Source organism: Cornus florida, unplaced genomic scaffold (assembly GCF_030987335.1).
Source record: "Cornus florida cultivar Cherokee Brave unplaced genomic scaffold, ASM3098733v1 CherokeeBrave_3.0.0_Hap2_Chr10, whole genome shotgun sequence".
In the NCBI taxonomy this organism is placed as follows: domain Eukaryota; kingdom Viridiplantae; phylum Streptophyta; class Magnoliopsida; order Cornales; family Cornaceae; genus Cornus; species Cornus florida.
Genome location: NW_026775580.1, coordinates 94,500,994 through 94,517,866, shown reverse-complemented (window position 1 = coordinate 94,517,866; position 16,873 = coordinate 94,500,994). Strand labels below are relative to the sequence as shown.

At 35.2% G+C, this 16,873-nt stretch overlaps 2 protein-coding genes across 2 annotated transcripts; both read left to right on the top strand.

Annotated features, from left to right (window-relative positions):
- The first annotated feature begins 1,754 nt into the window (after window positions 1-1,754).
- Window positions 1,755-4,247, top strand: LOC132278153 (uncharacterized). The gene is made up of 5 exons (XM_059779966.1): window positions 1,755-2,013; window positions 2,378-2,488; window positions 2,720-2,839; window positions 3,172-3,608; window positions 3,816-4,247. Exons 1-5 carry the CDS (start codon window positions 1,755-1,757, stop codon window positions 4,245-4,247), a joined length of 1,359 nt encoding a protein of 452 aa, XP_059635949.1.
- Window positions 4,248-5,937: 1,690 nt separating this feature from the next.
- Window positions 5,938-11,526, top strand: LOC132278152 (uncharacterized). The gene is made up of 9 exons (XM_059779965.1): window positions 5,938-6,007; window positions 6,281-6,784; window positions 6,927-7,076; window positions 7,302-7,424; window positions 7,608-7,652; window positions 7,736-8,172; window positions 8,548-9,130; window positions 11,151-11,161; window positions 11,281-11,526. Exons 1-9 carry the CDS (start codon window positions 5,938-5,940, stop codon window positions 11,524-11,526), a joined length of 2,169 nt encoding a protein of 722 aa, XP_059635948.1.
- The last annotated feature ends 5,347 nt before the right edge of the window (window positions 11,527-16,873 follow it).

Here is a 16,873-nt window from a genome sequence, read left to right as displayed (position 1 = left end):
TGTGGCGCGTGTTTACTTTTTATACTTTCGTGGTTTTGCGGTGTTTGTTTTAACAACCACCATCTAAGAAGCACGAACATTTCTACGAAGGTGTCATGTTTGTGTTGAACATCGATGCTTCATGGACACTCTGGACACATGTTCTTGCTACATCTTCCCACCTACCACCTTCAGCATAATAGATTATTTGCCGTAAGGACATAGAAAGTGACAGTTTGAGGGTCTAACTGGTACAATAGCTCTAAATGCCTATAAGCAGTCAAAACAGCAGTGAAGGTGAAGCTATTTGGTCTAACTCCTTCAATCTCTGAGAAAAGCTTCAGAACATCTTCTGAATGCCTGTGAGAGGCACAAGCCCCAATAATAGAAGTCGAAGACATAATGCTTCTACGAGGCAACCTATCAAAAACATGCATGGCCAAGTCTATGTTTCCACACTTTGCAAACATATCAATTAGTGCATTTGCGATTGAAACATTGGCTTCAAATATTTGTCTCTTACAAGCTTATGTACCCATTTGCCAGTGTTGAATGCTCCTGAACTAGGATAAGCAGATACGGAGTATAACACTGACCATTGTGAAATTATCAAATTCTAACTTTTCATTTTGCAACCTATGGAAGAGTTTAAATGCACTTCTGTCAATATTATTTTGTTCATAAGTGGCAATCAGTGCAGTCCAAGAAACTATGTTCCTCAGAACCATTCCACTGAAGACTTGTTCGGAATTCAAAGTCTTCCCGCTCTGTGCATACATTGTAACCAAAGAAGTCTATCCAAACACATCTAAATTAAACCCATTCTTAATTATATTACAATGCACTTCCTTCCCTTCTCGTAAAGCCTATAGCACTGCACAACACTGAACCACAAAAGGGAAAGTATGGTTATTGGGTAAGAGCCCAGTCTGATGCATGTTTCTGTAAAGAAGTATGGCTTCTTGGCATGGACCCAAATCGGCATAATCACAGATCAAGGTGTTCCAAAGGAAAACATGTCGGTGCTGCATTATGTCGAACAGTTTACGGGCATAGTCCAAGGTGGTGCCTAGACATCATACTATGGGGCACTGGGGACGAGTTTTGTTTTGTTGGTAAGAAGAGGTTAGTGGGGCACCCATTACCGAGTGTCATCAGAGCATGGATTCGCTTAAGGCGTGAGAGAGGAGCATGAGTATATTATTGTTCTTAGAACGGACAGTGTTAAAGGTTTTCACTACCCTACGGGCAGAGTGAGCCAGCATGAATTGGACATCAATATCATCATCATATAGGAAAACTATATATTGCCTTTGAGAAGCAGAAGAAGAGTATATCTTTTCACAATGATTTAAAAAAGGAAAAAGTGATTTCCTTGCCTTCTTACGGAAACAGATGAAGCTTGCAGACTTGCAGTTGAAACTCAATCAAATCCGATTGGCTCAACGGCTTGTAAACAGATAATGCTATAAATACTAGGTCTTGTATAAACCCTAGTGTGCCATATAGTCAATTAACATTGATACTTGATAGTGAAATTTATGTTAAGCTTTGTAAACGTAGCCAAAACGGTTTTGCCAAACCACGTAAATCAAGTATGTTACTCGTGTGATTGTTCTTCTCTTGAATATATATTTTTTTCCCTCTATTTCCAACATAAATGATCTAATTAATTGTGATTTGTACCTACATGAAATGAATTAGATTTAAGAAGGTACTTGCCAGTGTACAAAGCTACAATGAAAGGCGACTGGGAGAGTGCGAAAAAATTGTGAATGTTGGCCGAAGATGAAGATGCATTCACAGCCTGTTTCAGTACAAACAAAGAAACACTACTCCACAGAGCAGTTGGGAGAGGTAAATCAATTATTTTTGTGGAGAAGTTGATAGAACTAATGCCAAGGGAGGCACTTGCTCTACAAAATGGACAAGGCGAGACAGCCCTCAGCGTCACAGCGAGGTCTGGCAACACTAAAGCTGCAATGATATTGGTGGACAAAAACCCATCTTTGCTTCAAATGAAGACCACCCAGGGTTTGTTTCCAGTCCACTTGGCTGCTTTGTATGACCACAAGGAAACACTTTTATAGTTAACGAAGGCATCCATAGAGCATCACCGTCCCACTCCGTATGCAGGCCAATATGCAGGTGTTCGCCTTCTGGTTCATTTAATAGATTCTGGATTTATAGGTCAGTAAGCTATCTTAATTAATTAATTCTCTTCTAGCTAGTTAGTACATAGTAGAACTATTTCTAATTTAGATCATATACACACACACATATAATCATTGCCAACAGATCAAATGTTATATACTAAGATAAAAAATCAAGAAATCAATCAGTACTTGATATGATATGATCTGATCTGATGATTGGGTAATTTATTGTACTTTTACAGACGGGGCTCTGGATTTGATTCAACGCCACCCTAACTTGGCTACATTCATGAAACTTGATAATGGTGAATATCCTCTGAAAGCAATTGCTAGAAAGCAATCTGCATTCCCATGTGGATGTCGCCTCAACTTTTGGCAGCGTTTCATCTATTCTCGTATCAATTCTTTCTTCTTTTCTATATAATTCATTTCTTTAATGAACAAGAATTCATTTCTTTAATGAACAAGAAGAATACTACTGTGAATCAATTTGCAGAATGGTGTCATAATTACATTCATTTTCTTAATAAGAAGTTAAAGGTGTATATTCAATTAATTTTCTATAAATACATTTTGTCTTGAAGGTGTTCCTATGAAGTTGGAGAACTATCCTAACAACCCAAATGCTGGTGACATTGAGAATCCAGCAGACAACTGCCAAGTTCTTACGCAGATGAGTGGCAGAAAAAACTTCTTCATCTCTGGTTTGTCATAAATTTCTGTTTAATCAAATGTGTGATAAAATGCCCAAAAATTTAAGTTTATCTATATACCTAGTTTTATTGCATGCCATATATGCAGGCAATTTAAATTAATTGATTAGCAACAAGCCAATTTTAATTTCGTATGTGCCAGTCCATGAATTTGGCATTTTCCTCTCAAACTATTCAACCACTTTGTTTTCTGGTACAGTACGCCACAAATTGCATGTCCTACTTGCCAAAGTCATTGCATTAGGTGAGAGAAAGTTTTCATTTAAGTGCACATAGTTTCAATAGAAATCTGTGACATCCTTTATTTACTGTCTAAATTGCAGTACCGCATATCAAGCACATCCGAGAGAAAAAGTTGAGGCATCATCAAGCTCTTGAACTTGTCAAATGCTTGTGCAAAGGATACTATTCATTCGGTGATTACAATGTTGTCTGGGAATTCGTCACAAGTTCATTCCCTGAGGCAGCAAGGCTGGGTATTCATGAGGTTTTACAAGAACTTGTGGGCACAAATCCCAATTCAGTTTGGTCCTGTGATGCAAATCAACGTTACACATTTCAAATTGCAGTTATAAACCGTAATGAAAATGTTTTCAACCTCATTTATCATATTGGTGGGCAAAAGCAGTACATAACACAATTTAGAGACAAATCCAATAACACTATATTGCACTTGGCTGGAAAGTTGGCACCTCCACATAAACTCAATCTTGTTTCTGGTGCAGCTTTGCAGATGCAGCGTGAATTACAATGGTTTAAGGTAAAAAACCTATTTCTCTTGTTTCACAAATTTTTTTATGGTGGTTTTGTTTTTTGCATGAAACTTTTATACCAAAATCATTTACACATCCAATTTTTTTTAGTTGAATTGTATAAAAAGTACATAATTTTTAAAATTTAACATTCCACTTCATTTAAGAAACAGATCAAAGTTGTCCATTGTTTTAAAGTTTTGGCTATCATACAGGAAGTGGAGAAGTTTGTAATCCCTGCCTACATCGAAAGAGAAAACAGCGCTAAAAAAACTCCAGCAATGATATTTAGTGAAGAACACAAGAACTTGGTAATAGAAGGAGAGAAATGGACGAAAGACACAGCAAATTCATGCACAATTGCAGCAGCACTCATTGCCACTATAGTATTTGCAGCGGCTATTAGTGGACCAGGCGGCAACAATGCAGATGGCTTCCCAATTTTTTCTAAAAATATTGGCTCCATCCTCACATCACGCTATGCAGAACTGGATTTTCTCTATAGTCTACGAAAAAGTTTGATAATCGGTCTTGTTACCTTGTTCCTCTCAATAACATGGATGATGATAATCTTCAGTGCCACGCTCTATCTTGTGTTTGGCCACAAAAAAGGATGGATTCTTATTCCAGGGGCTGCATTAGCCTGATGTGATCTCTTCGACATTTGGTCCTAGCATTTTCGGTAGGCAAAGTGAGCGTCCATTCTTCTAAGAACACCAAAGAATTAAGGTGAAGGAGTTTTGGTTGCAGCTTCAGGTACTCTGCATCTGAACCCACAATTGGTGTTTCTGCACTCACTCCATTCTGGCTAAAACTGCTTTCTGCTGTACGTAGAAGTTGCTGTTGCCTGTTTTCTCTATCAAAATCCAACAAAGTTCTGTAACTGATGTAATCTCTATTTTTCCTTTTTCATAAATCATGTATGTTGTTTAACTATTTTTTTTTTCTTCTCATAAAGTTTTGCTAAAAATTTGAATGAATAAAAGTAATTTAAGATAAAGATGCAAAAGTAGAACTAGGGCACCATGGTTTTGCTCTCTCAACGAAATTATCTTCTTCCCTTTTCTTTGGTTAAGCAGCACTACTAATCTTTAATTATTATTAGAGTCATGATACGGAGTTGGACAACTACTTTATGTAATGTGGGGGCTGTTAGTCTCGTCACTGCTTGATGTCAGTTCTTACTCATATCAGACACTTTGATTAGTCGACTGTTTGACTAAATTTGAAACTTACAAGTACCATTCTGGAGAGCATTTGACCAACATTAATTAATTGGCATAGACTGAAGAAGATAATATTTGATTGCATAATGTAAGTGGTCTACACTAATGCCATGGATCAATTTGCCATGTTTCAAATTAATAACACTATTGAGATGTGTAAGCAAGTTGCTAATTAATGAATATAAAAATAAATAAAATACATTCACCATTTTCTTGAGACGAAAAACAGCTTAAATTACAAAGTCGTTCAAGTCGTTTCCTCCTAGTTTTCTAGACCTTTTGATATGTATATATATATATATACACACACACACAAGCGATGGACCTTTCACTTAAATATCAATTCAGTTGTTGATTGGTTCATTTGGATGTATAAAAGTCAAGTCATCAGTTCCTATGTGTTGTTTTTTTATCACATAAATGACCACTAGTTTATCTCCATTTACAGTCAATATGGTCTGCTTTAGTTCGCCTAATCCTCAACTCTTTCTAAAGCAATTTTTTCCCCCTTCATATTTAGTACTTTTCTTACTGTGTTCTCTTTAAAAGTTATCTAACAGACATTGGAATTTGATTCCAGAAAAACAGTTTGGTTTACATGAATATATGTAGTATTATATACATGGAACTTGCTTACTTTCCCTTACTTATTTACATAACATCTATATATATGTGTGTGTGTGTGTGTGTGTGTGTGTGTGTGTTTACATGTGCGTTCCCTTTCTATCTTTGCTTGGTGAATGGTGATTCTGATTGATAACATATTTCATTCTCTCTATGGGACAAGAAAGTTTGTCGGTATGTAGCCGAGCGCTTCATATTATCAAATTCCCACATCAAACAAGGGCACGTTTCTGATCCCAATCCCCTCCCTTGCGGAGGGGATCTGTGCACCAAAAACCGGTGCTTTGAGTGCACCACGGAGTCAAACATGGAGTTTGTGTTGGGCTTGGTGCATCTGCATTGGGCTCTGTATCATTGACCTCGAATGGTACTGTTTTGTTTACTAGATTCCCGAGGAGATCCTCTCTCGCTTTGTATCAGCACGCAGTATATACATATTCCTTCAACATACCCAGTAGTAGTGATTAATCATCACTTGCGAACTAGAATGGCATCATCATCTTCCATCTCAAAAGAAACGCCTCATACCATCAGTAACTTGGGCAGTGGCCAATCTGGTAAGTTGTTGACATACCCCTACATCCTAAAACTAGAACGTTTTCTGTTTATCAGCTTTAATTTGAGAACATCATAGTACTATTTCACCTGAATTGCTTGTATAATGTATTTATTGGTGCATTATATTTAGTTTTCATCTTTTTCTGATTGACACTGGAAGTACTCTAACCAGAGGTGATCGAATCAGTGTTTGTTGCAATAACATAATTAAATTAGAACTGAAATTTGGTCATCCATTTTTATGTATTATGAATGCACGCACACACATGCAGAACCAAAAGCAGCAGCAGAGGAGGAGGATCTAAGAAGGTACTTGCCAGTATACAGAGCTGCAATGAAAGGAGACTGGGAGAGCGCGAAAAAAATGTTGGCCGAAGATGAAGATGCAGTGACAGCCTATATCACTGCAAACAATGAAACACTACTTCACAGAGCAGTTGGGACAGGTAAAGCAATTCATTTTGTGGAGAAGTTGGTAGAACTAATGCCAAGGGAGGCACTTGCTCTACAAAATCGCCAAAACGAGACAGCCCTCAGTGTTGCAGCCAGGTTTGGCAACACAGAAGCTGCAATTATATTGGTGGACAAAAACCCAGCTTTGCTTCAAATGAAGAACAACATTGGTTTGTTTCCAGTCCACTTGGCTGCTTTGTATGCTCACAAGGAAACACTTTTATATTTAATGACAGCAACAAAAGGTCATCACCATCCCAGTCCATATGCAGACCAATCTGGTGTTCAGCTTCTGGTTCATGTTATAGCTTCTGGACTCTTTGGTCAGTAAGCTTCTCTTCAAGCTAGTACATTTTCTTTAGATCATATATTGTCAAAAATACGTAATATGCTAAAATAAACAATCAAGAAATCAATCGATTTGATTAGACATGATCTCATGATTGGGTATTTGTACTTTTACAGACGTGGCACTGGATTTGGCTCATCGCCACCCTAATTTGGTTACATTGAAACTTGAAAATGGTGACTATCCTCTGAAAGCAATAGCTAGAAAGGCATCTGCATTCCCAAGTGGATGTCGCCTCAACTTGTGGCAGCGTTTCATCTATTCTCGTTTGTTGATTTCTCCAGGCTCAATTTTTTCTCAAACTTTCTTTTATGAACAAGAAGAAAGTGAATCAATTTACAAATACATATTTGATGCCATATGATCAAAATAAGCTAGATACATGGAGCTTAGTAATGAAGGGATTATTTATGCCAGAAAACCATACAAATTTGATTAAAAGTAGAAGTGAGTTCATACTGTGTTAATTTTCTAAACATTTTTTCTTGAAGGTGTTCCTGTGAAGTTGGAGAACTACCCTCCTAACAACCCAAATTCTGGTGATATTGAGAATCCAGCAGACAACTGTCAAGTGTTTCTTCAAATGAGTGGTAGAGGAAACTTCTTCATCTCTGGTTTGTCATAAATTTCTGTTTAATTAAATGCCCAAAAGCTAAATTTGTCTAGCTAACTTGACTACTATACATATAGGCAATTATAATCAATTGATTAGCAATAAGCCAATTATTCATACATGCTACTCCGTGAATCTGGCGTTTTCCTTTCAACTTATTCAACCTGTTTGTTTTCTGGTACAGTATGCCAAAAATTGCACTTCCTTCTTTCCAACATCATGGAATTAGGTAAGAGAAAGCAACTTTCCATTTAAGTTTACATAGTTTCAATTGAAACCTGTGACATCTTTTGTTTAATATCTAAATTACAGTACTGCATATCAAAGACATCCGAGATAAAAAATTGAGGCATCATCAAGCTCTTCAACTTGTCAAATGCTTGTGCAAAGGAATATATTCATTTAGTGATTACAAGGAAATCAAGCCCTTTCTTGCAGAACCACTCCTTGAGGCAGCAAGGATGGGTATTCCTGAGGTTTTAGAAGAGCTTGTGGATACATTTCCTGATTCAGTTTGGTGCTCTGATGCAGATCACCGTTACATATTTCAAATTGCAGTTACAACACGTAATCAAAATGTTTTCAACCTCATATATCAGATGGGACAGCAAAAGCAATACATGACGCACTTTAGGGACAAATCCGGTAACACTATATTGCACTTGGCTGGAAAATTGGCACCTGCACATCAACTCAATCTTGTTTCTGGTGCAGCTTTGCAGATGCAGCGTGAGTTACAATGGTTTGAGGTAGCAAACTTATTTCTCTTGTTCCAAAGATTATTAATGGTGGTTCTGTTTTGAATAATGCTATTAAGAGAGTTCTATAGTGACAAGAATCATGAACTCTCCATATTTAATAGATGGATTGATACTATTTTTTGGAGCCTTTGAAAAAGCCAAATGAATTCTTTAATACAACTGCGAATCCAGTACTAAAATATGGAGAGCATTTACTCTTCATTTTTTGCATGAAACTTCTATCCTAAAAAATAACATTCACACCCCCAAATTCTTTTAGTTGGATTGTATAACAGAAGTATTTTTCAAAATTTAAAATTATACTTCGTATAAGGAACAGAGCGAAGTTGCCAATTGTTTTGAAGTTATATATGGTTATCACAGGAAGTGAGAAACTTTGTAATCCCTGCCTACAATGAAATAGAAAACGATGCAAAAAAAACTCCAGCAATGGTATTTAGTGAGGAGCACAAGGACTTGGTAATAGAAGGTGAAAAGTGGATGAAAGACACAGCAAATTCATGCACAATTGCAGCAGCACTCATTGCCACTATAGTATTTGCAGCGGCCATTACTGTGCCAGGCGGCAACAATGCAGATGGCCTCCCAAATTTTTCCAAAGAAATTGGCTTCATAATCTTTGCAGTCTCAGATGCAATCTCTCTATTCACATCCACAGCTTCGTTGTTAATGTTCTTGTCTATCCTCACATCACGCTATGCAGAACAGGATTTTCTCTACAGTCTACCCAAAAGATTGATAATCGGTCTTGTTACCTTGTTCCTCTCTATAACATCCATGATGATAACCTTCGGTGCCACACTTTATCTTGTGTTTGGCCACAAAAAAGGATGGATTCTTATTCCAGTGGCTGCATTAGCCTGCTTACCAGTCACCTTGTTTGTTTCCTTACAATTCCCCTTACTAGTGGATGTGATCTCTTCAACATATGGTCCTGGCATTTTCGGTAAGCAAAGTGAGCGTCCATTCTACTAAGAACACCAATGAATTAAGTGAAAGAGTATGGGTTGCTGCTTCAGGTACTCTGCATCTGAACCCACAAAGTGATCAATGGAACAGTCCTTTGCAATAGCAGTACTTAAAGACCTAACACATTGTGCAAATCTAGAAATAAATGTATAGATTGTGTTCTTGAATCTATTTTCAAGAGCACTCTCCGATATTATATCAATAAGTGGTGTTTTTGCATTCATGAGGCTAGAATTGCTTGCTTTCTGATGTTAGCAGTTGTTGTGGCATGTTTTCTGCTGTTTGTTCTTTGGTTGTTGCTTCGCCAGTTCTTTCTTCTTTTGTTACCCTTTTTTTTTTCTAAGTTCATTCATGTGTATAGTGGGTCCCACAAAATTGCAATAAATATAATTATTTTTTTCTTAAATAACAAATATAATTTTAATTAATTACAAGTCAGTATTTGTAATTTTTTCATTAGGTATTCATTTCAAGTGTTCCCTCTCGGTGTAGGGGGTCTCTGTGTATCAGAGTGCTATGTCTAATCAGAGGTGTTCTTTGTATTTGGTGTTTCTTGGTAGTTTGTTGCCAGTTGTCTCCTGTTCTCTCTAATCTCTCTGTGTTTTTGTGTGTCTTGACCTTCCCTGTTTGTGGCTATTCCCGGTTCCGTTTAGTTTTAGGTAAATTTCTTATCTTTCTATGGATCTGGTGGAGCATTAAGCCGTTGATTGCTCTTCGTTTATCTGCCTCTTTGACGCTCTCTGTGTTGGGATTTTCTTTGTTGTCTTTCTTTTGGGGTCTATAGCTTGTCTTGATACCAAGGTTGTTAAAATCGGGATTCTACACAGAATCGTGTTGGGCTCCGTATAATTGGAATCGTAGAATCGGATCGTGAATCGTAAGATTCTACGAAATTGTGAAAAAATAATTGAAACTAGCTTCTTAAACAATAAGATCCATAAAATATAACAAAAATGAGGCCACAACACATAATATTATATATCCATGAGTTCACAAATCTCAAATCCTAACAATATTTTAAAATCCGAATATAAATAAAAGAGAATGTAGTTCAAAATAATATGAGTTTACAAATCTCAAATCTTTATTCATCCATCTCCAAAAAGTGACTAACTTCTTTTTTTTTTTTTTTTTTCCTTCAAAAAGTGAAGAAATAAAAAGACCTTTTTGTCCACCAATCCAAGTGTTACGATATATGTGACCTTATTAGTCACAAGTACGAAATTAATCAAGAGTTAGCACAACAAAATTAATGGACCACGTGTTAACTCGATCTCATTATATTATCAGTTTAGACTACAAGATTATACCTTGGCTGACATATCCGGCAAGTCTTTTAAGTTTTTAAATTATTTTTAATTTTTAATATATATGATAAGCCTTCAAAAAAAAAAAAAAAAAAAAAAATTAGTCAAATGAAAATATTGATCATGAAACTAAAATTTGCCTAAACCTGTTAGTCACGAGTATGCATCCTTGAGATATAATTGATCATTTTAATTTTTTATAATTAAACACAAAAATATATTATGGAACATCCACATGCATGGTAAAAATAATTGATATATATACATATATATATATATATATATATATATCTTTTTTTGCCACTAATGAAAAATAATTTATATTTTATAGAATAAATATTTAACTTTGTATACTATACTTGGGCCAGACCTCTTTTATTTTGTAGCCAAACCAACCAAAAAATAAAAAAAAAGCCCAAAATTGAAGGCCCAAACAACCAATTTTATAGAATCGGTAGAATCGTGTAGACTCGTACGATTCTACCTCCGATTCTACGATTCTACCTCCGATTCTACCGATTCTACCCCCGATTCTACCAATTGAACGATTCTGCTGCGATTTGACTCGATTTTGAATTCTGAGTCGTAGAATCGTGTGATTCTACGACTCAGAATCGCGATTTTGATAACCATCAAGTTTTATTGTGCTCCACTTGCCCTGTAATTTTACTATTTTTCTCCTGGGAATAGATCGTTACTGGGTTGGTCAATTTGCTGGCCGTTAGTGATGTATTCTGTTATTGGATCTTTTAGTGGGTCTTTTACAAAGATCGTTGATGGGGAATTTTCTGAGTGTTGTGTCTTGGTTTTATGTTTTTAGTTTAAGTCGTATATGGAGATGCATATGGAGGACGATGCAGATCGGGATTTTCCACAAAAAGGTGCACTGCGGCCGATGTGCTTTCTCTCCCATGCCTGTGGGTTGGTCAGTGTCTCGGTTCCAGTGGTCGGCGTCGTATTCCAATGTTTGGGTGGTAATGACGTCTTGGAAGTGTATTATGGAAGCTATAGCATGCCATTGGTGGGTAAAGGGTACGCGAACAAAAATACGCTAAAGAAAAATTAATAAATAATAATTTTCATTAATTAATAACTCTCCAACAATTACAACTCGGGAATCCCATAACCCAAGAATCCCTTAAAACATTATCTATAATCCAATACTACTTAAAGATGAATAACAGTCTCTCAGCTGCGGATCTTCAACCTCGAGATTGGAACTTCTAATAACCTGAAAAATAAATCGTGGGTTAAATCCTACGAGCAAGTTCTCTACCAGACCTCTAAAAACCAATAAGTAGATCATCTCTGATTAAAATCCAACCTAATAAAGAATTTAACTTTAATATAGCATGATATACATATATATAAATAATTATATATACTACATTAATCACATCCACTAAGAGATTTATTAAATTTCCAAACTTATTAAACAATAATTAAAATAATAATTATACCTAGACCAATCCACCATTTCTTTTAAAAAAGAAACTCCTTTAACCTGAATTCCATCCTAATCAGTTGTTTAATCATTTAAACAATAAATTATAAAAAAAGAAATATTCTATTTAATCCCAACCCGATAATGATTTTAATTATTCAAATCACATATCCAAAATCCAAGCTTTGACAAATCATCTATGTCTTCCCCAATATTATTTTATTAATATAAAATAATACACTAACTAGTAAGTACTAAACTATTCTCATTTAAAAATATCTAATCCTAATCCAATCTATACATACAACAACTATAGATGATATTTTAATCATCTAACACATAACAATGTAATTATGCTTTGGCAAATCAACCATGCCATTACAAATATTTTTATTTATATATTGGCAATTCAATCATGCTTCCACAAGTATATTTATTTATACATTGGCAATTCAACCATGCCTCCGTATATGTATATTTATACATTGGCAATTCAACCATGCCTCCACAGGTATATTTATTCATACATTTAATTGGCAATTCATCCATACTTTCCATATATGTATTCTATTCATACAAATATTTAGGTAATATATTCAATCCTTTGACAATTCATTCATGCCTACATTTTAACCATGAATTAACTTTAAAATTAACAATACGCTAAATCATACATAGCCATCTCATGCATATTATACGCATATCATTAATTTAATAACCAGTCCAGCCATATATACTAAGTAAGAATAATAACACTAAATATCTTAATTTACATATATATACACATATATTTTATAATATATATGTGTATAATCCTTCCTTAATAATCCATAATTATTTAAGATCACATATACATATATATCAATAATTATATATATATATATGTACAACTATCCATACAACTCATAAATTAAATAAACCATATATACAAATATATAAATAAATAAATAAATAAATATATATATCATCCATCCATAACCAATTACTAATTTACTATATTACACAAATTAAAGCTACTTAATATGTCAGAGATAGTTTCCCCTAAATACTCCATATCGGTTTAAATAGTTTTCAGACACCGTTTCACTAAAATGTAAATATCTTATAGTAGGATGGGAATCTGATAATGAAATTGGTATCATTGGAAAGAGGATGAAAAATCTTTAAATTTGAGCTCAAGAATGACCCAATTTCGATTTAAGATGACTAAGTTATAACTGTTTTAATTTCTAGTGTCGAAACAGGCCAACAATGGTTTCCCACGCGCGCCCACGCGCTTACTATGCACTTGCACGCACTGGATTCAAGCCTCCTTGTGTGCTGGTATTGGCTAAGCTCTTTCAGCTACCGTGAGCTCACCACACTGAATCCATCACTTCCTTTGTGCCGCATCCAATGGTCACAAATCAGTGCGCAAATGAACACGCTCACATTGGATTATTTTCTATTAACTATAATAGATTTAAGGTCCAGATCAGCGAGTGCACCATCTTCTCATGGTCTGCGATACACCAAATAATCCCATAGTTGACCAGACCACTTCTATGGTCCAGATACACATGCGCACCAAACTTTTATGCGCCGCGATGCACCATATCAATTCACATAAGTTTAATTAATCAAATGGCCCTAATTGGCGTATACACACTATTATCCTACATCGCGCCGCGCTGGATCAATTCTTTATTGTCCCGCCGCTCTACATACGCCAGTTACGTAGTATATATATATAATTATTTTCCTAACAAATAATAGGAAAATAAATCCTAATAAATTCCTAAAATTATCAGAAAAATTCCAGAAAATTACAGAACAATTCTAGAAAATAAAGAAACCATAATTAACCCTCTTGGGTCACAAATCCACCTATAGATTGATTTTAAAATATACATATAACACCTATATATATCAATTAAAATCTAATAATCTAAAAAATCAAATATAATAGTTTATCCTTTTTAATTATTCCGATCTAACCATAATTTTTAAACAAATAAATTTAATTAAAGCTTTGATACTCAAGGTGAAATCCTTATGAATTCTAAGAGAAAAATTAGAGAAAACTCGCCTGAAGGTTTCGAAACGAAACCGACGCTTCAAGTTTTAATTAGCTCTTCCAATTCCGACGTCCTCCTTTTCAGATCCGACGTCCTCCTTGTCAGCCATTCTTCTTCCTCTCTTTCTGTCTCTTTTATTTTTCTAACGTGTAAAACCTTTAACCCTAAAGCCTTATGTGTATTTTTTACACACCTTAAATTCCAAATCCTATTCCATATAGTATTATGAATTAAAATAATAACCTTTAAATAATTTATATTTATAAACATATATTATATTACATATATATATATATATATAAAAATATACATTCCTTCCATAATTAACCCATTAGTTAATTAAATCATATATACATATATATATCAATAAATATATATCTATATATATCTTTCCATAACAATTATTAATTAATTATATTTATATAAAATTTTATATATATATATATATATATTTATAATTAATACAAAAGTGATCATTTAAATAATTAAATAACCACGGGCCTTCATTAATTAACCCAATAAGGTTTCATACAAGCCCAAGACCACATCTTTTGGTCCAACTTTCCTTAAGCCCAATCCAATGAATTTAAATAAATAAGATAATTAATTAAATACTGAAATTAAAATAACTAATTACATGAACCTCATAAACAAACAATAATTTACAACTAAGTCACACAATACCAATAAAATCAACACACCAATAATTCAATCAATAATCAACCACACAAACAATCAATCATCATACATAATCATGAAATATAACTTAATTAAAATAAGATAATTAATCTAGCACTTAATAAAATAAAATAAATCATTGAAAAATAAAATAAAATAATTAATCCTAATTAATAAATCCTTTAAAAATATCGGGGTATTACACTATTATCCCATGTGGAGGTTTTCAAAATCCTTTAGTTATGTGTGGCTAGAGTGGTGAAGCATATCCCATACGCTTCTTTGTGTGATGTGAATGGCAGTACATATTATTGGGTTATGTGGTTTCTCGATTTCCAGCCCCTAAAGTCGCCTCATGATGATCTTGTGTATCTCAGTCCATGTTATCATCGTCTCTTGTAGGGGCTAGCCAGCCAGGCTACCCGACACCTTTTAAAGCATTAGGTTATTGTTAAGATTGTTGTCTTGAGTTTGCTTGGTGTTGGGATGTTTTTGTCTGGGTTAGTGTTATGTAGAAGCGTGAAACAAATAATAACAAAAGATAAAAGAAGAACAAAACACACACAGGGAAGATAATGATTTACGTGGTTCGGCAATGTGCTTACATTCACGGAAGCTCAAGATCAATGTTTAGAAATATCAAAACCCAAAAAGGTTACAAAAGGCTCATAACACTCAACGTTCACTGAAGCTCATTCAGTGTATTCTTGGATATTTTATAAAGTCTTCTAACATTCTCTATTTATAGGAAAACTGATGCATGAGTTTAACTGAAATGCCAATAGTAGAGAGCTGAAAACAAGGATGGTGGTAGACCCACGTCGATGACCCATGTCTGACAACGTCTGCCAAAATAGTAACCCATGTCGCAGACCCACGTTTGACCACGTCTGCCAAAATAGTAACCCACGTCGCAGACCCACGTCTGACCATGTCTGACAAAACAACGAGAGTGGCAGAGTATCCTAAATCACTATACTTTGAGCCAATAAAACGTGGTAATAAGGGGTAGTGGCAAACCCACGTCTGACGTCTCCCAACCCACGTCTGCTATCAACAATTTCCACCTTGGCGAAAAATATGTACATCTTCCGAAGTGAAATATTTCCAAACATGATCTTGAACTGCTTTCAAATGTGCACAAAAGATGCTCAAACTCGCAGGATGTTAAGCAAGTCTAAGTAATACTCAAACTTGACCTTCGTTACAACCTTCGTCAGCATATCTGCGGGATTATCTGTAGTCCCAATCTTCTGAAGGAGAATATCACCTTTATCCAAAATCTCACGAACAAAATGGAAACGAACATCGATGTGTTTTGTACGTGGATGATGAACCTGATTCTTTGCTAAACAAATAACACTTTGACTGTCGCAATAAACATCAACATGCTTCTGAATAATTCCCAAGTCCTCAATCAACCCATGTAGCCATATGGCTTTTTTAATGGCCTCTGTCACTGCCATGTACTCTATCTTTGTAGTAGATAAAGCAACTGTAGGCTATAATGTCGACCTCCAACTCACCGGTCCTCTAGCAAGTGTGAACACATAACCTGTAGTTGATCGACGTTTATCCAAATCACCAGCGTAGTCCGAATCTATATAACCAACCAAATGCTGACCAAGTCTATCATCCCGCTCAAACTTTAAACCAACATCCACAGTACCTTGGATGTACCGTAGAATTCACTTCACTGCCTGCCAATGACCTTTTCTTGGGTTATGCATATACCTGCTCACCATATTAACGGCTTGTGAAATGTCAGGTCTTGTACACACCATTGCATACATCAAACTTCCAACTGCAGTTGCATATGGAACATGAGCCATGTGTGCACGCTCTTCATCTGTGCTGGGAGATAATGAAGCATTAATCTTGAAATAAGGAGCCAAAGGGGTACTTACAGGTTTAGTATTTGAGTTCATACCAAAACGATGTAGTACCTTCTTCAAATATTGCTTCTGAGCAAACAAACAGTGCCCTTCATTCTATCTCTGCTAATCTCAATTCCAAGTATCTTCTTAGCTTTACCAAGATCCTTCATCTCGAACTCAGTACTTAACTGAATCTTCAACTTTGCTCTTAGATGCAATTAACATATCATCAACATATAAAAGCAAATATACAAATGATCCATCACGAAGCTTACAAAAATACACACAATAATCAAAATGGCTTCTTGTGTGCTGTTGCCCTTTCATGAACTGATCAAATCGTTTGTACCATTGCCT